Source organism: Neopelma chrysocephalum, unplaced genomic scaffold (assembly GCF_003984885.1).
Source record: "Neopelma chrysocephalum unplaced genomic scaffold, ASM398488v2 Primary Assembly neopelma1_147, whole genome shotgun sequence".
NCBI lineage: Eukaryota > Metazoa > Chordata > Aves > Passeriformes > Pipridae > Neopelma > Neopelma chrysocephalum.
In genome coordinates, this window is record NW_020897809.1 from 1,395,702 (window position 1) to 1,422,641 (window position 26,940).

Below are 26,940 nucleotides of genomic sequence, written 5' to 3' on the forward strand. Positions count from 1 at the left end.
AAAAAGCTCTCCCATCTCCAATCCCAAGTGCAGGTCCTGCAAGGTGTGGCTGTTTTGTCTTCTCAAGGGGGGGTTCAGCCTTCCATCTGGTGATGAGGATTTACTGGAATGAAGAAGATGCAACAAGCGATCCTACTTCTGTCTAGCTCCCAAGAGAGTCATGAATTATACACAGAATAAACAAATAACCTGATATGTCTGTCATTATATCATAAAGGACTTTAATAATTCATGCAGCTTGCAAAATCCTTACTAAGACCTACCCTCTGTAACCTTATCTTTGCTGTGGGGGATGGGATCTCTTCAGCCTCCACTCAGATTGCATCTGTAAAACAGAAGGAGTCAGCGAGGAGGGAGGTTTTATCATAACACTTCATCTGTATAATGGGTTGCAAAGTGACGTGCAAGAGTTATCAGCCATTGGGGTCTCAAGGGGTGCTGGAAATGACAAGTGGCTGCATTGGGTGAAATTTATGCAGGTAGCGTGTGCCATAAAACTGACACCTCCTCACTTATTTATTAATTCATTGTTTCAAGTCTAGATTTGTGACAGGCTTTGAGATTAGGAGCCCAGTTCTAATCCTGCGCGACGGGAGTGCAAAGATGGTGCGAAGAAGCCACGGGCTTCTCTTGCTCCTGATGCACATCAGCAAGTGTGCCATGGAAATAGAGTTTCGAGGTGTAAAATACGAGCATAGCTTTCAAAAAAGCAGGGAGGTTAAGGCATTGCATTAGCTCGGGCTCTGAAAAAAAATGTTAGCTGCTTTGGGGAGAGTACTGCCAGTATCACCAGTACAGCTCCAGTAACTGGTAGCCATTGCCTTTGGCTTCTTTTTTTTGTGTTACAGCCCTGGAGTTGTGTGCTGGTGCTTCTGCCACCATCACATGAAATTTCAAAGTATATGAACCACCTGATAAAGTTCCCATTTGCAGGACCATCCCCAGGGCAGCAGAAACAGTCCATCTGGATCTCCAGACATAAATCCTATAGCTAATTTATTCCTCTGGTAAGGCAACCAGGTTCAATTTTGCTTATACAGTTGGCTTGATTAGACTCCCCACGTGGTAGGGAACTGCTTGCTGAACCTGTTGAACCTAGGTGAAAATAGGGTAGCATCTTGAGGTGCCTAGTTCTGCTCTCACTTAGAGAAGTATGAGTTGGTGGCCATGTGCTGAGATCAGATTTACCCCTTCAGGCTGTGAGGATTAATTCCTGCACAGTTTTAATGTATTTGGGGATCCTCATACAGAGGTCCTGCCAAATAACACTCTTAAAATCCAGGTATCCATCACACAATGGCTGCATCATTGAGTGATGGCCTGGAGATGAACTCTAGGCTGATAAGGATGGGAGGAACTCGATCAGGGATGGGGTTCATGGCTGGAAGGGCCTTTTGGGAATGCTCTCTCCTCTGCCCGTTTGTCTGCAGGAGATATTTGCTGTGGTTGCTTTGCCATTTGTTCTTTTCATTGCTGTATCGATGAGAGGTTGTGCATGTGTTTGATCAGAAGGAATCAGTGCCTGTATGGGGCCTTTTGCAGCACTGCTGGGCAAATGCACCAACTAACACATTCACTGGCTTCTCCTTCCTCTGTCTGTGGGCAAATCATCCACCAACAGATTGTGATTTCCCTCAAACCTACTCTTAGGTTTTAAATTATTCACTGTATTATCCTTTGGCCTCCAGCTCCTTTGCATATCAAATACTCCAAATCAGCTTTTTGTAAAGTTTGAAATTCAAGATATTTTGATTGGACACGCAGCTCTCAAAGAATAGTTATCATGGCTCTTTGTCGTACTGGGAGGGCGTTTCAAGTGGGGTCCTGCAGGGATCTGCCCTGGACCTGCTTTTATTCAATAGTTTCATTAATAAGTTAAGCAATGGAATGGGAAATATGCTTATAAAATTTGCAGGCGACACTGAGCTAGGAGGGGTTGGATGTACTTTGGAAGGCATTATCAGAATTCAGAATGATCCAGTAAAATTGAACGGCGAGCTGGGTATCAGCAAAATGAAATTCAGTGGAAACAAATGCAAAGCGATGCACTTACGAGGGAGAAATCAAATGTACAAATACAGAATAAAGAACATCTGTCTGGGTGGCAGTGTGGCAAGAGAGATCTTGAGAGTTATCGTGGCTCACTTTGAGTCAACAAAGTGCTGTCATAGCAGAAGGGGACATTTATTCTGCAGTGTTCAGTAGTTTCTTGGACAAGACGAGGGAAGTGATGTCTTCCTCCTCATACAGCACTGGGTTTGGCTTCTGTTGGAGTACCTGACCTCACTCCTTGGCATGAGCCTTTGGAGATGGAGGGAAACTGCAGAGAATCCAGACAAGGACAACAGAAAAAATGAAATATTTAGAAAACAGTGCAAAATAGGGAAAGCTGGGAAAAGCTGAGTTTGCCCTTCCGTTCTTTATTTTTATACTCCAAAGGATGCAGCAGAATAATGATCTTCCAGTTCTTGGGAGCCTGTCATAAGAATTTTTCAGTGTCTGCTATAGGTGGGAAAAGTGGGAAAAGGGAATTGAGATTTAGGGTGAATAAGAAGGGAACTTTTTCACCATGTGGTGAAAAATTGAACAGGAAGAAGGTACTGTAGGGATCTTGGGTTCACCTTCAGCAGAGGATTTAAAGAACAGATTAGACAATACTTCATGCAGAGGGTTCAGGTGTTTAGATGTCTCAGCGCAACTAATAGTGGAAGAGGAATTCCTAAGCCCCTGCCATCCTGTATGTCTATGACTTGCTGAACACCTACTGCCTCTTCTGTTTTTAGGTGGAGTTAGACCTTAAATGGTTAATGCTTCTGTTTTTCAATAGAGAAATCATATTTAAGGAACGATTTTCCTATTGTCCTAAATGTCACTGGTGACAAGTCGGTGGTTACTGTTGGTTTTCCCACAGGTACCTACAAGTATATTTGTGCTCAAGACCTGTTAATGAAGCACAGGTTTTTTGTGTAATTGCCAGACTATTTCCCCCTCACTTTTTGCCCAGCTCTGTCTATCCTGCAGGCTGAAAAAACTCCACAGTTATCCTTTTCATTATATTGTAATACTTGTTGGGGTGTCAAACTGGGATCAAGATGGATCTGGTAGGGGTTTTGGCACTTGTGGGTTTTTTTAGGTGGGTTTTGTTTTTTTCAAGACATACACTCCTGCAAAAAATTGTAGAGATGAAGCAGAGAGAAGATAGGACACAGAAACAGGCACAGAGAGGTAGCGTCTGAATTGAAGAGAACAAAGTAATGTGGTGATAGAGCTGAATACAGAAACATTATCCCCTTCCTCTTTCTCAAAGATCTTCCTTGGGATATAGTTCTAATATTCATTTGTCCCATCCTTCCCTCCTATAATAATGTCAAAGATGCTTTCTTATTACAGGAAAGACCAGATGGTAGAGGTGAATAATGTCTTGACAAATATTAAGAAAAGACTAGTCCAGCAGGCAAATTTTTCCCACCTTTCCTTTCTATAAACACCTGGGCACATACTTTAAATTAAAACAGAGTAATAAAATGACAGTGTGGGAGGCTTGATAACGTCTGGAAGCACGGTCAGTAATTATTTGGTCATTTGGAAAGAAACAGGTGCTCTCTGCAAGTTGTATCTTCAGGGGAAAAAAAAAAAAGGCAACTTGTTTTTCCTTGATGGGTAAATATTGGCTCACGTGGAGTTTTTACAGCCTAGGTATGTAGGAGAGCTCAGAGGGGGCACTGCACTTACACACGTGCACGTGTGTGCACTGACACGCACTATTACAGTTAAAGGATTAAGCATCTTGAAGGAATAAGCCAATTATAAGAAGTTCCTGCACAGCAAAAATTAGACAACACTGTAATTAATAACCTTATTAAATAGCAATATTTGGGCACTGAACCAAAGCGTATGAATCAGAGTGAAGCATTCTTGGCTGAACACCCTGTGTGAAGTGTAGACACTTGTACAGAACACACTCTCTGTAGAACCCAATAAGCTTTGGGGCAGTATATCTACTTAGCAAGTAGTTTCTCCTCTTGCCCTTTCATGTTTCTGTGACTCTCTCTTATTTTGGGGGCCAGGAAGGCAGCAAAAGAAAAGGACCAAATCTGTTTTTTTTTCCTTAACATCCTCTCCTGCTGACAGCCAAACAAGCACTCTCCTAAGGCTTCTTTTGAGAAAAAAGTGTCCTCAAGCAGAAAACTAATTTTCTTTCCTCTTACTTCTCCTTTCCCAGTGCTTTTGTGAGAGGTGGCTTGCAATAAGGCTTATATTCATTAGTGGTTTGTGTAACTGCCTTGCCCAGCCCTAGGTTAGCTGTGAGGAGGTGTGACTGCAGCCCAGGAAGGGTCTGTCCCAGGTACCCTGAGCCACCAAGAGCAGAGTGACCCTGGGCTGAGCTGCAGCGGCAGCTCCTGGTGCTGGCCACAGGCTGGAGTGCATGGTTTGCACTGGTGCCTGGTCTGTGAGTGTGAGAGAAGACCAGGACTGGGGCTGCCATCTGTTGTGTGCTCAAGTGTGGGAGGATGTGGGCCAAGGACAGCCTGTCTCCTGCCTTTCCAGGCAATTATCATTTTCTTCCAAAGCCACACAGCTGGAGCAGTGGTGTAGCCTCAAAAACCAGCACAGAAGTCTCTGCTACTGCTTGGGTCACCTGCAGCATGAAATGTGCCCTAACCCTAAGCAAGGGCTGCTGTGACCAGTGGCAAGGCACAGGTTCCTGCTGAGCAGGAGTGAGACAAAGTGGGATGCTTTCCTTCCTGGCCCCAACTGCAGCAGCAGTGATTTGCCTCCTGATGTGCTGCTTGACACAGTAAACATTTTTGAAGCTCTGCTGCTTTTTTAAAGCCTACTTTATCTCATCTTTAAGAAAAATCAAATATGCAAATTGTGAAATCAATTAACATTTTTGTACTTTTCTTTGGAGAGGGAGTGATAAATGGAGTTGTGTTTTCAAAAATCACTTATGTCCCTCGCAAATGTTGCACAGGAGGCTGTAAAATATACAAGGGAAGGAAACAACCATTTTTTTCAATACTAAAGATTTTTTAATGGATATCCTGATTGTGCCTACGATAGTTGTAGAGTTGTTGGGTTGGAAGAGTCCTGTGGAGACTCCTCAGCAAAGACAGTGCCAGCAGAGATGATGGGGATCAGTGGGGTGTGCTGGATATGTCACGCCAAAGAGGGGACATGGTGGGGCTGCCAGGCTCCTTCCATGCAGTTCCTGCAGGCACAGAGCTAATGAGTGCCATCACAAATTCTTGAGCTCAAAGGTTTTCTCCTCACCCACGTTGGTTCACTGCAGCAAACACTGAAGCGGTGCTCGGTTTAAGGGAGGGACTGTGCACATGGCTCATAAAGGGAGCCTGGTGGCTTTCCTTGAGCACCACCACAGCCATGCCAGTGGCTTCCCAGTCAGTGCTTCAGCTGTTTTCTTTATGCTTTATTTGTAAATGACATTTCACAAGAGCAGCAGGGCGCTCCCAGCTGTGTGTTTTGGGGAGTTAGTGCTCCACGAGCCCCGTAACGCACCTGAGGCGTGCAGTAATGGCCCAGGAATGCAATGACTGTCATGTCTTATTGCTCACAGCTTCCATAGGGGACACACTTCAAAGAGAAATCTCCATGTTCATCATGGGCTAGCAGTTCCTTTACCCTCTTCATCCTTGCTACGGTTGTCTTGCATAAAATTTTAAATGCGTTGGCCGTGAGAGAGAAACGAGAGGCAGAAGGTCAACTTAAACAGAATAATAATGGGATTTATGTATTTTATTTTATTTTTTTTAATGTTAGTTTTCAACCCTAATATAGCAAGTGAAATGAAACCTTCAAATTCTGGGATGTGGCCCACTCTGAAGACTTCTGGTCCTGGACGTGTCCAAGGCTAGAGGGACACGGTGATGGACACACAAGGGTTTTGACAGTGTTGTGATGTGGGTAAGGGATGTGCTGGTTAGAAAAAAGAGTTTTTACTACCACTGGCAAAAGCTCTTGTGTAGCCATACCACACCAAAAAAGAAGCTGCTTCTGCTATTATTTTTTTTAATCTAGAAACCTGGTGTCAACTATGCCAAAATGCCCTCCTTATTACATAGTGTAATACACAAATGTAGTTATTTTAATAGTGGTACCTAAAGCTTGTACTACAAGGCTTAGCTGGAGTCTTTGGGAAACTGCTGGTCTGTAAGGCAGCACAATTAAAGGGAGTCGCAGTCTTTCTCATGAATGAAAAATCAGTGGCTTTTCCTTAAAATAGTAGAACTTCTTGGGGTGGAGGCAGGGGGTGGAATAAGTTTAAATTTTTTTTTTTAAAACAAATCTGCTGACTAAATTTAAATTAATTGTAAATCCCAGCCCAACTGAGCGCTCAGTGTCTCTTTAGCATATGCCAACAGAGTAATATTGATGCCTCTGTCTTCCTCTGTAACTAATCCTCTCTGAAGGCTTGGCCATACGTGACATTTAAGCGGATATGAACAGTTGTTAATGTGATGGATGCAGCTCAAGATGGGTGGTAATTTTCCCTTGCTGTGGTGTTGTAGGTGTTCCTGGGGAGAGCTGACACAGGCAGGTGTCACTGAAATCAAGGATCTTGTACAGAGCTGGAAGTTAAGGAAAAGTGTCAGCTCCATAAGTGCTCAGTGGGGTTTCTTGGACCTGTGGCTGAGTATGAGCTTATAATTGATTTTTTTTTTCAGTTCACTGGAGAAACTGGAGGAGGGGAAAAAAATAAATCCAGTTTTGGTATTCCAGGGCATATTTTTTAAATTAATGTCTTGTGTAAAAATAAATATTTTTTGGTGAAAATACTTCATAAGATTTATGGATAACTTTGGTACTCAGGTTAACCTGAGTATACCTTTGATAGCAAATAAAACAAAAAAACCCCAACCCAGCCCTCCTCAGCCCTGTCTGTGACCTGGTACCTTCACCCTGCAATCCCACTGAAGGCTTTGCTTTCCCTCCTTTGGCAGAAGGGGGGGGTTTGCAGATGTCTTCCCCCATCTCATTCCCTGGATTTCCCCTCCCCAGCCAGGCTCCCAGGGGAAAAGAGGCAGCGTTGCCTCTGCAGGAACGTGGGAAGTGGCATAAGTTACGGTGGAAGACTGATAAGGCTTGGGGTGTGCAATTAAATCTTGTTTTCATCCACAGCCTTGGATGTTATTAACTGGCATGAGTTTTGACTGTGTGAGTAACACACGTCTGTCTGCCAGTCCCTCCCTCTGTCCTGTTTGTCCCCCCACCCCTCACAAGCTCTGCTCTGCCGCTGGGCTCAGGCATCTTTCTGCTTTGACATTTCTGCCCAGCTTTTGGGCTGTGCTGTGCAATTCAGAGTCCTCTGAGGCCCAGCTGAAAAACAGTTGGGTTTCTTTGCTCCTTGATCTCTGGGAGAGCCTCTCCACCGTTTGGGATGGTGTGGGAGCGTGTGTGGGCTGCCTGGGGGATTTCTATTCGCATGAAGAATGAAATCACTTGGTGAACCGAACCAAAGTGCAACCCCCCGAGCTGGTCTGCTCCCTCCCACCATCGCCTGGCTGTGCTGCTGGCCTTACCTTCCACCCCTTGTGTTCCTTCCCTCCTTTCCCCTGTGTATGTTGAGAGAGCACTGTTGCTCTGGAAAAAGCACTGAAGGCAGTGCCAAGTGGTGCAGAGGCAATCGAGTGCTGCTTTTCCAGGTCAGACGGGAGATTTGACATTTGTGTGGTCAGCGGCTGGAGTCAGGAAATCTCATTAAAAGAAGGAGAGTTATCAAGTTCTGTGGATTTAGAAGAGGGTTTATTTGTTGTTGTTTTTGACGTGGAGTGATTGTTCTAAGCAGAAATCTGTGTGGTTGAATGTATGGGAGGGTGCTGTGCCTGTTGGAAGCCCCGGCAGCCTCCCTCACCTACGGGGCTCAGGACAAAGGAGATGCCTCGTGGCAGCTCCTGGCCCTTCCCGCTGCCCGGGGAGGCAGCTCTGCCTGCAGTGAACCTGGCTCTATCTGTGCCTGGCTCGGGTTGGGCTTAGCTGAAGGTGCAAAGCAGCTGAGCCCTCGGGCACTCGCTGCTCCGCGCTTGGCTCCGGGCTCTGCCCAGGTCCCCCCTGTTGTGCCGCAGTGATAATCCATTGCCGCAGTAGGACAGACACCTCTGGCCCTGCCACGGCTCTGGGTTTGCTCTCTGCCACAGAGCCCTGCTGAAGCACTAAGCTGTTTTCTGTGCTCCACATCACTTCGACCTTGTTAATCACTCTGGGCTTAAGTAATTATCTACTGCAACTGTTTGTATAAGGAGAAAATAAACCCTTACGCCTTGCAGTTTTTGTTGTACCTTTTCCCCCCTCTTCTCTCTGTGGCGCCTTGTGCATAAATTTTGGAGTCTTGAAGTTTATAACCTGCCCCAGCTGTAATTCTCAAAGCAGTGTGTCCCTGGTGCTGTGCCTGCACTCGGTGCTGCAGAGGGAGAGCAATGAACTTAACTGAGGCACTGATTTCCTTCCTCTCCCTTCAGTCCCTTGCTTATCTACTCAGTGTCAGGGCTCTGACTCTTTCTCTCTCTCTCTCTTTCTCTCCCTTTCTCTTTCTCTCTTTCTCTCCATCTCTTGCAGTATGCAGTACTGGGCCAGGAGGCTGGAGCAGGAGATTGATGGAGTGATGAGGATATTTGGTGGAGTCCATCAGCTCAGAGGGGTAAGCTGTCTGTCTTTTACCTGTGCTGCCTTCCTTGTGGCAATGAATGTTCTCATCTGCAGAAATCACCTGTGTGAACACTTGCACTAAGTCACCCTCTCAGCTCACTCCATGTGCAGGGTCATGGCTGGCTGTGCTTCTGGTTCCTGGGCAATTTGATGCATTTATCAAGTGTGTGGGAGTGAGTGTGGTTTGTATCTGTCTGTCTCTGGGGCCGCATGTCACTGCTATCTGAGCATGTACCTGTGGGTTTTTTCCTATATGACACGCTAAATGCATCTTAAATCCATCTAACCTTTCCTCCAGGGACTGAAGGTAGTTTAATTTGTGTTTAAACTTCTGTTGACAAAGCAGGAAATGTTGAAAGGATAATTTGGCTAGCCATTGGAAGCCCTGTGTTTTTAAATACACATTGCAGGTAAAACTGTAATTCTTGCTTGGCTTCTGTTTCCAAGTGGCACAAAACAAAATCCTGTTACTGATGTTGCATCTGCCTCCTGCTCCCTGAGTTAGCACCAGGGCACAGCAGGCTGCAGGAGCCAGACCTGCTCTTCTCCTGGCAACAGTGCTCTGGGCTGGATTAGGGCAGTTACAGAACTGCTTCATTCTGGTTTGTTAGGTTTGTGGATCAAAGAGTCTTTAAGACCCTCCCTGTTTCTCTTCCAGTAAGACCCTGCTTCCCCTTCCCCACACCATTGTGCTGACAAGATGTTTTGAAATGGAACAGTTTGGAGTTATGGTGTTAATCTAAAGAAAACAGACTTCTCTAGGATGATAAATATGTCATCCCAGAAAAAAAGCATGGGTGTATTTGTGTTTTCTCATGACAGTGCCATGTTCTTCTCAGATGCCAATAATTTATGGGACTCTTACTGTCTGCCCTGCACTAGTAGCTATATTGGCTTAAACAGAACTGTTCATGTTTTATACTGTTGGTTGTAACCCATTGTCTAAACACAGAGGTTGCACTATTGTCTTTTAAATGCATTCTGAAATGAGTTTATTACCCAAAGGCTTGCAAAACTCTTCATGGTTCATCCATTCATTTGCATTCGTATTTGAGCTCTAGAACAGTGTATCTGGGCTTTGCTTGCAATCATTTCAACCGAACTTCAACTGGATTGATACAACCTTCATGTGCAGCATGAAAAGCACATACACCACTTGGGTTTTAACAGATATTTTTGATTGTAGCCATGCATCTGTGCAATGCAGTTTTGCATGTTGGCAGGATCTTAGAATCCGAGCCAGGGATGCCAGTTTTCCAGGCAATACAATGGCACAGCAGCCAGCATTCTCTTCAGCAGAGAACAGTTATAAAAAACAAAAAGACTGCTACTACATTTTGTACATGTCCTCTCTTACAATTTATTCTTATTAGCTTTGATTTTACTCCTTTGCATGTTAAATAGGTATATCATGTAATTTTTTTAATGCCATAATTAAATAGAAATTACACCTCCAATTTGCCAGCACTTGACTCCTATTGGCCAGTCAGTCAATTACAGGTAAGAGAGCTTCCCACTTTTTCTGTTTAATTCTTCTGGTAGAACATAATGCATCACTTCAATGGATTAATTCTGGATAAACTGACTACAGAGGGATTGAAGGGGCTTTTTGAAATCTGTTTTGGAATCTTATGAAGGGAGGAAGCTAATTATTGTATCTGGTGAATGCATAAACCTCCTGAAGCCAAGAAATGAGCTATTGAAAATTCCAATGTGCAGCTGTTAAAACACGAGAAAGGACTGATAGAGGCTGTCTGTGGATCTCTAGGGCGGAACTTGGGATGTGGAGTTCAGGTTTGATACATAATGACACTTAAGGACCACATCACTTGCTAATGCACACTGGCACAGCTTCACTGATGGCAAATAGCCTGAAGTGCTTCCTCCTGAAGAACTCAGAGCTGTTCTTGCAGGGAGTCCTTACCCACCAGTTGCACACAGGTTCTTCTGGGTTATGGTATGGGAGCTGTTTAATGTCATAAAGCAGTACTGTAAACTACTTGGAGACATGGATTAAAAAAAGGGAAATTAGAAGAGGTCCATATTCTGCTGCAATCACACTCAAAATATAGAAGGTGGCAACTAATTCACAAGGTTCAGTCTTGGTCTGTGCTTCCCTTCTTGTAAAGGGCACTCCCTGGGCATGACTTGGATGCCACAGCTCTCCTTGCTCCATCATCGTGCTCCAGGATGGAGGGGCTGGAATCCAGTACCACCCACACAGCTGTGGTGTGCCCTGACACAGAGTGAGCGGGCTCAGGGGACAGGGAAAGCCCCTGCCCCAGGAGCTATGGGAGCTGGAACACTGTATGGCTGGGAGCTCATCCCACCCACTGGGATTTTGCAGGAAGGATTATTATTAAGCAAGATTAGACCCATGAGGGGTGGGAAGGATAAAGAAAAATGAGGCAAGTAGAAGTTGCTGATGTTCTTTGGGATTGCTGTGTTGGCCTGGGACATGTCTGCATGGGGGGACTTCTGGCTCACAGTGCATAAGGAATAATATTGGAAGTAAGGGAAAGTGCTCCAGTGTCACCAAAGACAGAACTGGTCCCTGTGAACTCAGTGGGGTCTGTCATGCAGGTGGGGGGTTCCACTGCCAACTCCCACTGGTCTGTGAAGCCTGTAAGCACTGGAGGTGGTGCCGTGCCAGAAATGGATCTTCCCTTTCCAGTTCAGGCCTGACTACCAAAGTGACAGACCAAATAGTAATGAAAAATACCCTCCTCTGAGGTTTGTCAGGCTTACTTATGGATATTTTGGGGGGGGGGGGGGTTGCTGTGAAAGGATGTGGACCTGTTCTTTGGTTATTGCCTGAAATCATAACTTGTGGCATATGAGGCATGAAATTTATTGTCCGAAATATGGTGTCCGGGAACACAACGGTGCTGAGTATTTTATCTTCCCGGAGTGCTGCCCATCCAGAAATTATCTTTGTTTTAACTCTTCAGTTATCTCCTAGAATTGGCATACTAAATGTCCAATGCCCCTGCTTCCCTCCTCTCCTGCAGGGTGGACAGGCACCTTGTGTGCTTCCAAGATTATCCAAGCTTGCAGCACTCAGTGCTTCTTTGCACAAGGGGACCATTTTTCTGGAGCAATTACAGAGGAGGGTGAGAAGCTCTGGGATGCAAAGGAGTGTTCTTAAAATAGTTATTTCTAGAATAAGGAATATTGCACAAAAATCCAGCTTCCTGACTTCTGTTTTTTTCTGTTAGTGACTTTTTTTGTGGCTACAGTGGACTCTTCCATCGCTTTGCAGGACAAAAAAAATGTTTTGCTTTGACATTTCTTGCTACACTGCACTAAATTTTTCCTTCCTCCAGCGTTTTGGCACAAGTAGAACTTGTTGACTTTAGTAGAAAATGAATGAATTTATTGTGTTTCCAGCCTAGATGCTGCAAAACCTGTTCCAGGGTAGACTCTGGCTCAAGAGATTTCCTATGCTGGTGCAGCCCTGTCCCAGCCTACCCATGTCCTGCTGTGCTGGCACTCGGGACAGACCGATGACAGCAGAGCTGTCTGTGCCGCTGGGTTTTTGTGCCTCACTGAGCAGCTCCCCTGGATGTTGTGTTAAAACTCTTTTTCTGGATAGCTGGGCTGAGGCTCCAAGTCTGCCCTGGCTTGTTACCTAAATTGTGTTTGATCCTGTGTCTCCTGAGATGAGCAGTGAGCTGGTCAGAACATCCCATCCTCCCCCTCTAGTACCTGTTATCCGTGGTGCCTGTAATGGGCTTGTTTCCCTGCTAACAGTTACTGAGGAAGCCAAAGCCTTCAGAATGAAAAGGCTCCTTTTCTACTCTCTCTTTCTATCTCTCTTCCCTCTGCTTGTCTTTTCCTGAGTACTGCTCCCACAGCAAGGCTGAGTGCTCACCCAGGGACCTTGTGCCCTTCCACAGACGGACCTCAGCAGGGGCAGGGTGGGCAGCAGAGCTGGACCCGAGCTGTGCTGCCATCCTCCTGCTGGTTTGGATGAACAGACCTTCAGTCTGTCAAGCTGGTTTTGTACCCTCCTTCCTTCCTTCTGAGCTGTTAAGGGAAGTCAAGAAATAGTGTCTGGTTCTGCCTTGCCCGGGTATGACTGAAAGATATGGATCCTGCTGGCCTTGGTGATGAGGAACCACCTGGTCTGTAAAGGGTGAGATGGCTCCAAATGTGAGCCCAGAGGGATACAGGGAGCAGTTTTCTGGCTGAGCTGGGCAGGCAGTGACCCTCTGCCTGAGCTGTGCTTGGTCCTCAATATGTGTGGCTGCACAGAAAGGAGGATGAGCCCAGGGAAAAGGGAGACTCATGCTGTGCCCATTGGGGTGCAGCCTGCTGCCCAAGGGGTTTGCTGATTGTGGCACAGCAGAAATGGTTTGGCTTGGTCCTAGTAATCAATATCTGATTTTACTTCAGTGGATTTTTATGTCTGTCTATTATTCTTGCTTGTTATCTTGTGCCGTTTTCTCAGCTTTGTTTTGCCAGTTTGGCATCTCTGCCTGGCAGAAGTGCTGCTGTTCATTCATCTGGGCTTTTGTAAAAGGGAAGGACAGATCCTGCTGGCCAGGGTTTGGGGCAGGGTGACCAGGATCTGTGCAGGCGTCCCCAGCTTTGTCTGCTTCAGCCTGCCTGTCCCTTCTGTTCAGTGCTGCTTCTCTGATACATCACCTCTTGTATTCAAAGCATGGCCATCCTTTAGTTGAGGCAGCCGCAGGTGAGGAACTGTGATTGAGCTGTGCGCAAGCAAGAATTTGAATTAAAAAAAACTTATATACTAGCAGAGTTTTGCCTTGGATCTGAAGAGCTCAAGTGGCGTCTGCCTTGTATACTGCTGCAGTCACTAGCACTCCTCCTGTGATGGGGTCTCTGCAGTACCGAGTGTTTCACGTGGCTCTCTGAGTGCATCCCTTACAAAACTGCTGGTACAGATCTAGAGTTTCTTTAATGCCAGCACTAGGAGGTAAGACATGCTCTTATCAAAGGAGCTGTCAAGGTTTTCTGTTCAACTTTTTTGATCTTGGGTAACTACTGGAATAATAATAAGATAGCCTAAGTCTTCCAAGTAGTTGTGGTATTACATGATGTTTAATTTGCTCTTTTTTTTTCTCTGGGTATAGGAACATTCACCTGGTCATTCAGTAGGGTTGGAGGATTTGAAAAGTGTTTATGGGATTTTAAATGAAGGATGCTAGGGAATTGGAGACCCCCTGCACAATGCTCTGGACACAGTGTCTGAGAAGCCTCTCTGTTTCTGAAGGGATCGACATGGACTGGGCATCTATAGAAGGGCAGTCCTGTGGTCCTTAGACATGGCAGAGTTGGGGGTAAGATGCTAATCTTCTGATATTCAATCTAGTAGCATGACCCCCAGTTTGGACTTCAAAACACCACAGCAGAGTGCATTTGGCCTTTTCCTTCTGAGGAGTCAGCCCCAACTTCTGGAATGGGAGACGAGTGATGCCGAGTGACTGCACTGTGCTCAACAGAGTTGAGAAAAGGAGTCTGAACCCAAAGCTTGGGCAACACACAAAGCCAGCTGCTTGTGCTGCAGCAGCACTGAATGCCTGCCTTCTTTCAGATGCCGAAAGGGAGAAAGGACCTAACTGAGTTTTCCAACAGCTAGTGCCCATCTGACCAAGAGTGTGGGCTCTGTACCCTGGTGACATGATGCCTGTCTCCAGGCTCTTGGTTCCCAAGCTCATGCATAATCTGTCTGATCCTTGCTGTTGCTCTCCTCCCTTCCCTCCCCCTCTCCTACCAGCGTGCACACAGCCTGCTTCCGCACACCATCGCTGTGCCCTCCCCTGCTCCTCATGTTTGATAAGAGGAAGTGTGCGATGCCAGATAAACACATTCCTGTTCCAAACTGCTTGGGTTTATTTTAATCTGCCTGGGCCGTTCAGCAGCCTCAGCACTCTGTTCAGCACCGAGTGCAAAGCCAACACTGTATTATCGAGGAGGAGCATTTAAATGTCCTTAGCTTTGCAGCGGCTTGGTTGGGAAAGAGGGATCCTCTGCCACCCCTGGCTTGGGCCAGTGCCTGCCATCATTAGCCCCCTTACACCCATCATCTCACTTCTCACTCTTCCTCTCTACTAGAACCATATTGCATCCGTACTGCGAGATGTCAGGGAAACATATGCTCCAGCTTTTAGTACATTTGCATAATTAGAGTAATGTGTATGAATAATTTATAGCTGTATGTGGCTGCTCAGTGTGTGACGTTAGCACCCCTCACTAAATCCTTTCCAGTGGGTGGTGCAGATCCTGCACCAGAGCCATTGTGCCGATGCAGTGTGCAGCCTGTTGGCAGATGCAGGGGCCCTGCTTTGGGAGATCAGGGTGTGCATATATCTGTGTGTCTGTGTGTGTGTATATATATATATATTTAGTGGAGAAAGATGGGCTTTTACAGTTCTAGGGGAAGAGCAGGTTAGAAGTCTTAGAGGCTAAAATGCCTCAGACTCTTAGACTCAAAACTCGCTCCGTTTATGCAGAAGCTGTGAATGAAAATGTTCTGCAACATTTGAAAGCTGAGGCAGGGATTTTTCCAGCAGGACTCAGGTGTGACTAGTTTGTGTGCCAGGATTATGGGTTTTTTTTAAATTACTTTTTCAGATCATAAAACTTAGCAGCTTGTGGGGGAGAGGGATAAACGTGCCTGCACTGTGTCACAGAGCCTGATCTCAATCAGTCGGTCAATAAATAGTAGCAAAGAATTGCCTGGGCACTGTCTCACTGTTTACCAGCTCTTTAGTGTGTGAGTTCTCACGCTGGAAAGCCCAGAGTCCCAGGTAAGTTTTCTAAAGGAGTGATCTGAGTGGATGGATTCTGGTATTTATGTTCCAGTTAATTTTAGCTTAAACTATATTTGGTCCTTTCCAAATGTTTGAGAGCCTTGGCTGGAAAGCACTGTGTAAACTGGAGTGAAGTGCAGGCATGCCCACTGAACTAGCTCATTAATATTATCCACTGGGAAACTGAGGCAGGTGGTTAAGCTGAGCAGGTCTGCAGAACCAACATGATGGAGAACAGTCCAGGCTGCACCACAAGGGTACAGCCAGTGGGTCCTTAGAGGGGTGTGTTTAGAAGGGTAACAGGCAGAGTAATAGTCCTTAAAGCCCTTGCTTTGAACCTTTTCACTTTACAGAATTAATTTGTAAAGATAATACACTTTTAGCCAGTTGGTGAGTTTTCAAAATCCGAGGGGACTGCTGTTGAGTTTTATGGAGTCCTTTCTGATTTATATTGCCGTCAGTGACAAGTTAAATGAGCCCAGCATTCAACAGCCTGATGTTCAGGTGTGTGCAGCTCCTGAGTGTGCTGCTCTGCACTTCCTATCCAAAAATGTAGCCGTGGTACCAAGCCAGTCAACAACCATGTTTGTAAAATCCTCATGAATATTCAGTGAAACTCTTAGAATTGATGCTGTTGCCATTACTCATGAATCCATGGGAACGATGGGACCTTGGCTGGTGCTTCTGGAAGCCTCCCTCACCCAGGCTGTCCTGCCCTCAACTGAAGGAGCCTGTGTGGTCCCCATATCCCTTGCAGCTTAAGTCGTTACCTTCAGGCTGCATTTAAAAACAAAGCAAGGCAAAATCCAAACCAACCCTGCCAGAATGCAGGATGAATAATTAGGTGGAGATCATTAAAGTTTGCCTTCTTAAAAACATACATAGATTATTCTTTAATGGAAAGTTAATTGTTTTATTATTCTCTCCAGATGGTTCTTTTCCTTTACATCCACAGGGGAATTGATATAGCCTGGAATTCAGCCTCCTGTGAGCAGAGCTGATAACCAAAAATGCAACTCTATCACTGATCAAGATACAAAACACAGAAAATGTGTATCTGTATTCCATCATAATTTCAGCTTTTTCCCTTTCTAATATTTGAAGTATTATTTATATGCTCTAAGTTCCCCTTCAGCTTGAAGTGCTGCAAGCTGGGGAGTTTGCATTTCTCTTCCTTGTAGGTTTGTCAGGCAAACACTAGGTATTGTACACTACTGGATCCTGGTTTTCTTGTGGATCCATTACTTCTAGACACTGGACTGTGAGGATCCTGCAACTGTAAGCATTGAAATACGCAGTTCTACTGAAAGGTTTAAGGAAGGAAACTGTCACTAGATACGTGGGGTTATCGTACAGAGGAAGCAATAAGATGTGTCATGTGCCCTTTGTTCTGTATGTAGAAATGCAGGAGGGCTTTGGAAGTTGGAAGACAACGGAGGAGGTGACTTCTCAAGGGCACAGTTGTGGTTGTTATGTTCTGGTGTGGCTCCAGCCTGGGAAATTGCAGCGGGGAGCTTGCATGTCAAGTGAGCGTATTTATCGTTCCTCATTACAGCAGGTCACCTTTGACATCTGAAGTGAATGACTTGAATGGGCCCCTTATTTCAAACACCCAGCCATGCCGATCTGTTGGCCTGCAATGATTCTGCTGGTTTTACAGGTACTTATTCCCTTTTAATTATTTAAAGTTAAGATACTATTGTAAGGGAGGGAGAGAGAGTGGAGTCTGATATCAGAACAGCCTCGCCTTCCTCATAAACAGATCAACTGGACTTCAATACTGGAGAACTTTGCCTGAAGACTGAGGACCTGTGCTCTGGTTAAAGCTGTAGTTTGCTGTTACTTTATTGACAGAGATGGTTCTGCTCTTGGGAGGAACTGCCTCTTGGGAGACTCCAGATCCTGGTAACCATCGGGGATCTGTACCTTTCCAACACTTTATCCTTTGCATCTTACTTTGACAATGCTGCATATATGAGCTTGAAAAACTCCACATTCTTTTGTGTCTTAGGGATGATCCAGCCTCTCTCATATTTGAGAGGTCATGTCCAGAGCAGCAAGGAATGAAAGGAGAAATGAAGGTGAACAGGCTAAGGAGGCAGTATAGCAGGAAGGTGATGCCAGCGGTTATGGATTCTCCTCTCTCTTCTCTTGTTCTTGGGCTGATCAATGCCAACTGAGATATGTGGAGCATCTCCTCTTTGTTTTGATATATTTTGGAGGATTTCTCTGTTTTGTTTTTTTTGGATTTATATTTGTGCCTGGTCCTTGTGATTCAGTTATTCACTGGGCTTCAGATTTTATTGACTTTTCTCCCTTTTCTAAGTGACCTTTCACACCTGTAAGCTTCCAAGACAGATTTAGTACGTATTTGTTCAGCAGCTACCATAACCAATAGTGCCATGCTTTTTGGACACTGACTATAGTATAAATATTAAATAGTGAGTAAGAGCACTGAGAAGAAACCGGCCTGAATGAAACATGAGATCTACTGATGCGAAGAGATGCTGTGAATGAGAGGCATGGTTCTTCCTATCAGGGCAGTCCCCTAAATGCCTGGGTGATGTGGCTTGGACTGGTGGCAGGATCTAGATGTCTGTGTGTGTCAGGAGCCTCTCTAGGGATTGTTTAAGCAGTAGCATTAGTTATCATCTGTTGGATGCCCAAGCGAAGCCTTTGCTTGTAGCCAGGAGGCAGGGAGCAGATTTTCAGTTCCCTGCTGTGACTGTAAGGCCAGGTAAATAGAGGAGGAGGAGACAGCAGGGGGTTTATGTGACTTGAGGAGCAAAGAAGATTGTAATGGTAAATGTTTGATTACTTTTAAAAACAAGTAGGTCATTGAAGATACCATGGTTGATGAAAAGAAAAAGAAAGCCAGGTGCATTTACTCCTCGTTCTTCTAAGATTTGTTACACTATAAAGCTCACTTCACTGCTCAGCATGCTGTCATTTTTAATTTTGGAAGTTCTTTGTTTCTGTTTTTGTCAGTGGTCCACCAAAGATGACACTAGACTGAGATTAGGGACCTGGGATCTTCAAAGGAGCCTTGGTTCCCAGTTCCCTTGGGCACTGTGAGTAGGCTGGGCCTTACTGTAGCACTTGCTGGGAACATCAGCTGTTGTTCCGTTTCCTGCTCCTGCAGGATTTGCCTGTGACTCCACAGTACTCAAATTGTTTAAAATTCAGCTTATCTTTTGTCTTCTGCCCCTTTTGCAGAGTGCTAGAATGCAAGAAAAACATCCATTTCCGTCCCTGCCTTTTGTAGAGGGGAAAGGATGGCTACCTAACATCCAGTGATAATAATTTGCCATGAGGTATACACATGGAATATTCATACTGTATATGTCCAATTCTGAGTATAAATGAGAGCTCCAATGTGTTCTTAAACTCTCAGTGGCTTGCTGTTCACTGAAAAAGAAATCCTGGCATGATAATACCATGCTTACCTCTAGTGCATTTCATGGCTGATTATTAAAATTACTTGCAAACAAGTTTGCTCTCACATCTCAACACTGGAGAGAGGGAAAACATTACAGATTGTCTCTGACAGTAGGTAAATTGAGGCTTGGGTGAGGGAAGTCCTTATTCTGCACACTGAGTCTGAAGGAGGCTGGGGAGGGAACCTGTGAATCCCAACCCCAGGGCTTATCTTCCAAATGTCTTCCTTAATAACAACGGTTCGGTTTGTCACTTCTGGCTCATTACTACATCTATTAGCACTGAGCAGTGAATCCTAGGAAATGCAAGAGAGAGAAACTTTCAGCTTCGAATTTTCCCTCAGGAAACTTATTTCTGGCAAGTTTCGCAAGTGGCAGCTTCTTGTTTATATTCATAGGGTCTGTAACACATGGCATGTCCTCCTCAGCTCTCCCTCAGCTCCCTCCCATGACCAAAGGGATAAGCCAACATTCTCCCTGTGCCTCTGCTATTGGGGTGAGTTTGGAGGGCTGTGCTCCTGATGCAGAGCCCGAGCAGCAGTTGATTGCCAGCTTTCCCTCCTCCTTAGATGTGTGCTAGCTCTCGAACGACATTTTGAGGTGCCTGAAGCATTCTCTGGAAGAAAATTAATTGGTTTTGACAAACCACAGCAGTCCCTTGGGTGCCTGGGAATGCAACATTTATTGAAACCAGGCAGGAAATCAAAACGCCCTGGTGTTCACTCACCTCCAGTGCAGCCGTATCAAAAAAAAATAAAAATAAAAAAATCCTTAACCTTCCTCTGAATTTTTCACTCTGACATTTGGATCGTCCACTGACTTTCTAATAAAACGTCCTTTTTCTTTTAGTATAGAGTTTAGTGGTCATGAAAGATGCCAGAATGACAGCCCAGGGATTAGATGGTCCCTGTTTACCCACAGAGCAAATGCAGCATCAGGGCAAACGTACTTGCCATTGTACTTCCACCTTGACCTGCGGCATCCCAAAGGAGGGTAGGGAATTGCAGTTTTTTAGCACTTCTAGACTTGACCTCTCTGCTCACACAACTCAATAAGGAATCAGGCTTCTCCTGCTATTGCAATGCAGTATTAAGGAAAGGTTTTTCATCACAGCTTCAGGCATAACAACTTCAATGCAAACGTCAAACTGAAAGCACTCTGCTAGCAGAAACCATCTCCCAGCCCTGCTCTTCCAGGAGTCTGGCCTGTCTTCCTAACATATTGGTTACAGTCTGATTCATTTCTAAAACATATGCTGATATCCAGTGCAAGTTACAACCATTCTTGTTGGCAGAAGAAGATCCCCGTACATGTGTCAGGTGTGTTACAGTGCACAGCCCCAGCGCTGGCTGTGCCCTTCAGTCGGTCACTGGCTTGAGGTCACTGCTCTGCTCTGTGCAGAGCTGCTCATGGGAGTCATTAAGTTGCCATCAAGTTTGAATTAGTGTTGGTTCACCTTTAAAAAACACCCGTCAGTGTTCTTCACACAGCTCTGAAGGCAAGACTGGGAATGAGGGGAGCGGTTTTTAAACAAAAGCGAGTTACTGCTCAGGTGCAGTCACAGAACAGGGCTGGGGTTAGTTTTATGTGGAGTGTCCACTTGCCAGCCTCTAAAGTGACATGTGATTTCTGGATTGTGCCTTGCTTGATGGGGCTGTGGAGTCTTCTTACAGGTCCTTTGCTGTCTGTGGCCATCTCCAGGAATGATGTCAGTATAGTTTTAGCCTGTAGGATCAGGGTTATCACAGGGTTATCATGGACTGAAAAGAGTACTGGAGCCATTGGAAAGGATTCACAAACAAATGATGTAATGGAGTTATTCAACCCCTCCAGGGCCTTATTGCAACACATTTCTGGGGTTTAGCAGGTCCTTTTTATGTTGTCCGTCACCACAAGATTTACATGGGCATGGTAGGGGTGAATGCTCTGAATTCAGTACAAAAATATATGAGGGAAGCTGTGTGTTAAGCAGAAGGTCCTGAGCTCCTTGTGTGTCCTCCATAGCTGCAACTGCCAGACAGAGGTGGGACACCAGCTTTGCCCCAAGGGTGAAGGTGTGGTTAGAAACTCTGCAGGTGGACTGCTTTTCTGGGGTGACAGCGGTGGGGGAGCAGTGAGGACAGAGGAAGCATTTGCTTCTGAAGACTTGCTGTGGTTTGGCTCAGTTACCACTTGCAGAGCCGGATCGGGGTGTGTGGAGTCTGTAAAAGGGACAGATGGGGAGGCCAGCCCTAGGAGGTCCTTGAGACAGAGCAGGTGATGTGACTGCGGCAGGGAGCGGAGGAGCGTGAGTGGCTGCTCGCTCTGCGTCACGGGGAGACGAGAGAACTCCTTCAGCAATTAATTAGCGCAGCGGAGGAGCTGAGCTCAGAGCTAAAGGTGATCTGCAGTTGTACCCACAGATGTGCACAAAGGCTTCATTTTTCTGGCTTGGGACCTAGCTGGGGGCTTGTCCTGGTGGATGTTCATGAATAGCTTGTAGAAGCATTGTCTAAAAGAGAGGGTCATCGGCGACCCTAAACGCAGCTTTGGCAGGCCTGGGTGCTGTAGGAGAATTACTGCATAGGCTCCCTCTTTACCTTTTTTCTCCTCTAATGATTCTGCTTTCTGGAATAACAATTACCTGTTTTGGATATCAATGTCTACAGGAAACTGTCTCAAGCTAAAATGGTAAATTAACTGCTTTGAAGCTTATGTCCCAGATGTCAGTAGTGATAGATACTGTTGAGTGGTTTCTAGCCAGAAAAGACTTTGAGCAGTGTCATTTTTCATGGGAAAACTTCCCATATGCTTCTCCAAGAGGCTTTTCTGGGCAATTAAGTGACATGCTGTATGCAGAGATAACATGAATTCAGAGAGCTTTTGCACTTTATCTTCTATGACACACCACACGTGTGATGGCAGCGGTCACCATGGGTTTGGCCCTTGGTCTCAGTTACTTGTGCAGGAGCAGGGCTTGCCATCCCAGCTGTCACCCATAACCAACAGGAGTTTTTATTGTATGAACAGTCATATGAGCATGGCACACCTTGAAGTTGGGATGTGGGAAGATCTGTGGCAGAGGAAATCCCATCCTAGGGACAAGGGAGCCCACTGAATGGCCTTGCAGGGCACCAAGAGCCTTCAGGTCCTGAGCTGTTGGGATGTCTGGTAACAGAGACAATGTTCTGGACAACATTTAGGTGTCACAGGAGTGAAGATTTTGATGCAACTGAATGGCAACTTCTTTTTGTCTCTTATTAAACAGACTAATAAAGTTCTTCTCACAAGGAGCACCTGACTGCGTCGAAGTGTGCTGCTGCTCACATCCAGGGCCACAGGACAGAGAAATCTGGGGGAAAACTCAGCAAAACCCATCATTTTAGATACTTGTAGGGTGTCTCATGGCCCTTGGCAAAGGAAGGGTACAGTATGGATAGTTAGGGGGCTTTCAGAGTCCCCCAGAGAGATGACTTCCTCTGGTAGCACTGGCACCTTCAGTCAGTTTGGGAACCAGTGTGTGGTGCCCAGGTCTCTGTGTGGCTCCATGCCCCAAGCCATCTGCAGCTGTGCTTCCCAGGAGTCAAGTCCTCTGAGATTTTCCTTGCTTGACTCCTCTGTGCCAGCAGTCCTGATGTTCCTGCTGCTTTGCATTACAGCCATGTGTCAAGAAATCCTGGTTCCTGGGGTCAAGTGCTAAGCATTTGCTTCTTTATCAGATATTTACTTAGGAGGATTTCATTATACTGAATCTACTGGCTTTGAATAAATTCACATGCAGTAAATTTATTCTCGTTCTTTTGGAAGGGACTTGTGTGTGAGAGAAAACTTTGAAGAAGACCATTTATACCAAAAGCAATTACTTTCAAGGTAATTTTGTATGTATTTTACTGCAGATACTGTATTTCTATTTGACTGTGAGCTTTCTCCCAAGTGCCAGTGCTGTGCTGGAAGTGGAGGAAGTCAGATACTTGAATTTGTGTTGCCCCAACATTTTCACAGTTAACACTGAATGTATTTGTCTGTGCACTCATCTGAACAAGCTCCACCTGTCTGAATAAAGCTACAGGTTGATCGGATCAGAATCCACTTGTGGTTGCGCCAGGTGAAGCGTGGATGTGTTTTGGTTTGCTTTTTTGGGGGTTGGTTGGTTGGTTTTGTTTGGGGTTTTTTGCAACACCAGTGTGTCAGCTTCTGGTTGTTGGATTTCTTCAGCCAAGTGGTAGAGCTGGTCTTTCATGTCACTGGTTTATTTTACTGTGCTTCAGAGGAAGGGAGCCCAGCAGGTAAGTCATTCAGCACCTCTGGGATGAGCAGAATGAAAATACTTGGTGTGATAGAAAAAGCAATTCTTTGGGGCTGGGGGTTTGGTTCACCAAAACTGTTGGTTCTATAGATATCAGTGGTGATAATAGCTGCCCATCCTACATTTAAATGTGCTCTTAGCATTTCCAGAGGGCAAACATGCACAAATCCTTTTGAAAATGGACAAGGGCAAACTGGGAAGACGTGCCCTGAAGAGAAGCCTGTTCATATTAAAATCCAGGGGAGTAGATTTTTCTCCAATAGATGTTTCTCATTAACAGGATTTGTTTTATTTAGAAGTGGTTCATTGACGAGTTTGAAAAAGGAAAACCAAACCAAAACCTTAAAGACTTGTAGGTCCCTGTTAAATTACTAATTCTGTATTCCATGCTGGATTATTGTTTTATGGGAGCAAGTGATAGTTATAGGGCACATCTACATATTTCACTAGAAAGCAGAATTCGTTTTTCAAGGGAAATTATTATACAGAAAAGAAATTCAATGAATAATAAACCATTGCTGTTACAGTATATAATACTTGTGCTCAAACCTCAGTCTGAAATGAAGGAAGAACATCTGAGCAGCCCTCAAGATCCCAGTTTAAACTTTGTGGCCAGCTTTAACCCTTGTAATAGACTGATAAGAAAAATCACACAGTCACTCTCCTATTATTGCTGTAATGAAGTATCCAGAAACATTTATCTGAGCATTTCTCTGGCATGAGAATGTCGTGGAGCTTTCTGGGCTGTTCGTTATCCAAGTAAGCCACTTGCATCTGGAGGAATCACACATCCCCCTTGATTTTTGACTTTTTTTCCTTGCGTGGCATTTGGTTTAGGATTTAATGACAAATAAAGAATTAATTTCTGGATCATTAGGTCTGTGAAGTTCCAGTTAGTCCAGATAGGGCATGAACTTGAGGTGGTTTGCTGGCAAAAGGAAGAAAAGACTTTTGTGATTCAGGTAGAAAGTAGCTGGTCAGGATATCTCTGTTTGGGTCCTGTCTCTGTCTTACCCTGTTCTGGGAGCCTGGGTAGGTCCTTGATGTCTGTGCATCCTCCTGATGTAGCAATGTATTGATGGATTTCCCTCCCACAGTGAGGATTTCCAAATTCACATTCGATGGATCTTAGTAACACCCTCCACACAAAAATCTAGGGACAAATTGCACATTGGTGGTTATTTTTAAGAGGAAGCCAAAAGAAAAATAAGCACACTGAGAGTTGTTTTGTAATTCATGTTTTGAAGTTGGCACTTCATAGGTAGAAATTAGCCTGAACTGAAAGGAAAGAAAAACTTTGGGCACCACAGGGCTTTGCACTGCTTTGCAAGTATTCATGGAAAAGTACATTTTGACAGATTTCTAGTTTCAGCTTCTTCATGTGCTATTATAGCCCTCTTCATGGAGATCAGCAAACCTTGGAGAAATCACACATGTGAACTCACTTAAGTATTTCCCCTGCCAAGCTTCTAAATGGGGGTCTAAGGCTCAAGCTGCTTCTAGTTCTTGTGGCCTGCCTCAGTTTTAGTTATTTTTCTCATGAAAGACTGAACAGAAGTTAAATCAGTGCTGTAATAAAAGGTGTCCCTATTTCATAAGGACCTTAACAACAGCTGCTGAGGACAAACATTACCCTAAGAAGGTCTCCAGGGGTTGGCTTTGACGGAGGTAATCTTTCTTGTAATACCATTCCTAATGTGGATCTCTGTTAGCTATATGTAGTAATTTCTTCCTCTGTATTTGTTCTGGTATATCTCTAGGGCTGCTTGTATGTGCTGTAGAATATTTACCGTATGACTTTCTTTCCATCTATTTTGCCACGGTCTTATGTGCCTGTTGCAGATCTGTTCTCTTCTAAACATGTAGAGTTCCTCCTAGTTCCTCCCTTACCCCTCATAGGCAGGTTTGGCTTTTCCTCAGATGTCCTTCTCTGAATGTTGCACCTCTGAGCTGAGGGTACATCAAACTGCAGCTGCAGTTCCTGTTCATGGAAGGGAGCCTACAAGAAATATGGAGAGAGACTATTTGCAAGAGCATGGAATGATAGGACAGGAGGGAGTGGCTTCAAACTGAAAAAGAGTAAAGCTTAGATTAGATACTGAAAAAAAGTTGTTACTGTGAGGGTGATGAGACACTGGAACAGTTTGCCCAGAGAATATGTGGATGCCCCATCCCTGAAAGTGTTCAAGTCCAGGTTGGATGGAGCTCTGAGCAGCCTGATCTAGTAGAAGGTGTTTCTGCCCATGGCAGGGGTTTGGAACAAGATGGTCATTAAGGTCCCTTCCAACACAAATCATTCTGTGATTCTGTGATTCTGTTTGCAGCATTGGGAACAGGAGGGAGAGTAGCAGCACAGCAATGGTTGCTTCAGTACCCTCTGATTCTCACTGGTGTCTCCTGTTCAGGTGTGGCTGTTGTCCAGCAGACACTCAGTGATTCAGCTGCGGTGGCCACAGTCTCAGGCCCGTTGCATTTGGTCCTGGTGTATTTCCCCAGCGAATCCTTCCTGTTTCCTATTCATTTCTCCAGTACTGACACTTGCTGTTATCAACTGGCATCTTGATGCTTTGAGATGTCTGGAGGTGGTTTAGGAATCTTGTTACTCCTACTTCTCCTTCTTTGCTATATAGATGATACTGTAATAGAATAACACTTCACGGAGGAGTCTGTTGGATTTTGTTTTGACTATTACTGCTTGATTGCATTTGTCATTGTTTTTTCCTGCTTTTTTTTTTTTTTGTCAAATGGTGAGGTATCCTAAACCATGGCAGAACAAGTCTCCTCTAAGAGTAATATTAGAACTCTTCAAATCTTCCCCTGCTTCTGCCACCCCAGAACTTGCCATCCTCCCTACACTCCCTCCAGCAACTCATGCAAGTCCAGTGTCTGCTGGCAGATGATTTCCTGTATTTGTCATCTACAGCTCTCCTGCCTGCCTGGACATTTGTCTAGGAAATCTAGGTAGCTTTTAGAATGGTCAGAGGAATTCCACACCACTGACTTAACTGAATGGTGGGAGACTCCCATCATCTCTGACCGGTTTTTTGGTCCAGTTCAACAGAAGAGTGTAGGATTTGGGATGGGTCTGTGTGCAGACTTCTGTGTCACTTCTGTGGGGTGCCGGGGAACCATTTTTGCATCTCTTCTGCCACCTCTTCTGAAGAGCAGCTCACAGCTGTAATTTCTGCAGTCAGAGGGACTTGGCAAGTGGTGGATCAACAGGATTGTTCAAACTGTCCCAGGGGGGCTCTGGAGATCACTGGGTGTCAGCCAGAGCCGGACCTCTGCTGCTTTCCTGGGAGACCTGGGGCTGCATCACCCATCTGTTGTCCCCTTGGAAAGGAAGGGATCCAGCTGACCAAACTCAATTACCTTGTCAATGAGAATAAATAAGGATCATAATCCAATTGTTATGGCAATTGCAATGCAGCAAACTCAAGGCAACTTTCCAAGGCTTCTATATTTATACCTTACTTGTTTAAAGCAAAAGGACCAGCTTTTCCCACTCTTTCCTGTGTCCCAAGCAAATCACACTGCCAGCTCAGACAAGCCTCTGATGTTTGACAGGAGTCAGTAGGATCATCTCTTTTACTGTTTTGTACTGATATGCTCTGCCTCTTTCACCAGGGACTGAAGGCTGATGGTGACTTATAAAAATAATAAATGCATAATAAATAATAAAAACCTTGGCATTGTAGTTCCCAGCTGTACAGCATTGACTTCACCTGCTCAGTACAAAGCTTGTACAACAGGTGGTGATCCCTTGTACCAGAAC

At 45.1% G+C, this 26,940-nt stretch overlaps 1 protein-coding gene across 2 annotated transcripts in view; it reads left to right on the plus strand.

Moving 5' to 3' along the window:
- Positions 1–26,940, plus strand: part of CACNA2D2 (calcium voltage-gated channel auxiliary subunit alpha2delta 2) — a 238,634-nt gene that overhangs the window by 39,725 nt on the left and 171,969 nt on the right. For both annotated transcript variants that reach the window (XM_027701077.1, XM_027701076.1), the window contains one exon: positions 8,575–8,656. In XM_027701077.1, the coding sequence (XP_027556878.1) occupies positions 8,576–8,656 (81 nt within the window). In that variant the 5' untranslated portion in view covers position 8,575. The remainder of the gene's footprint in view (positions 1–8,574; positions 8,657–26,940) is intronic.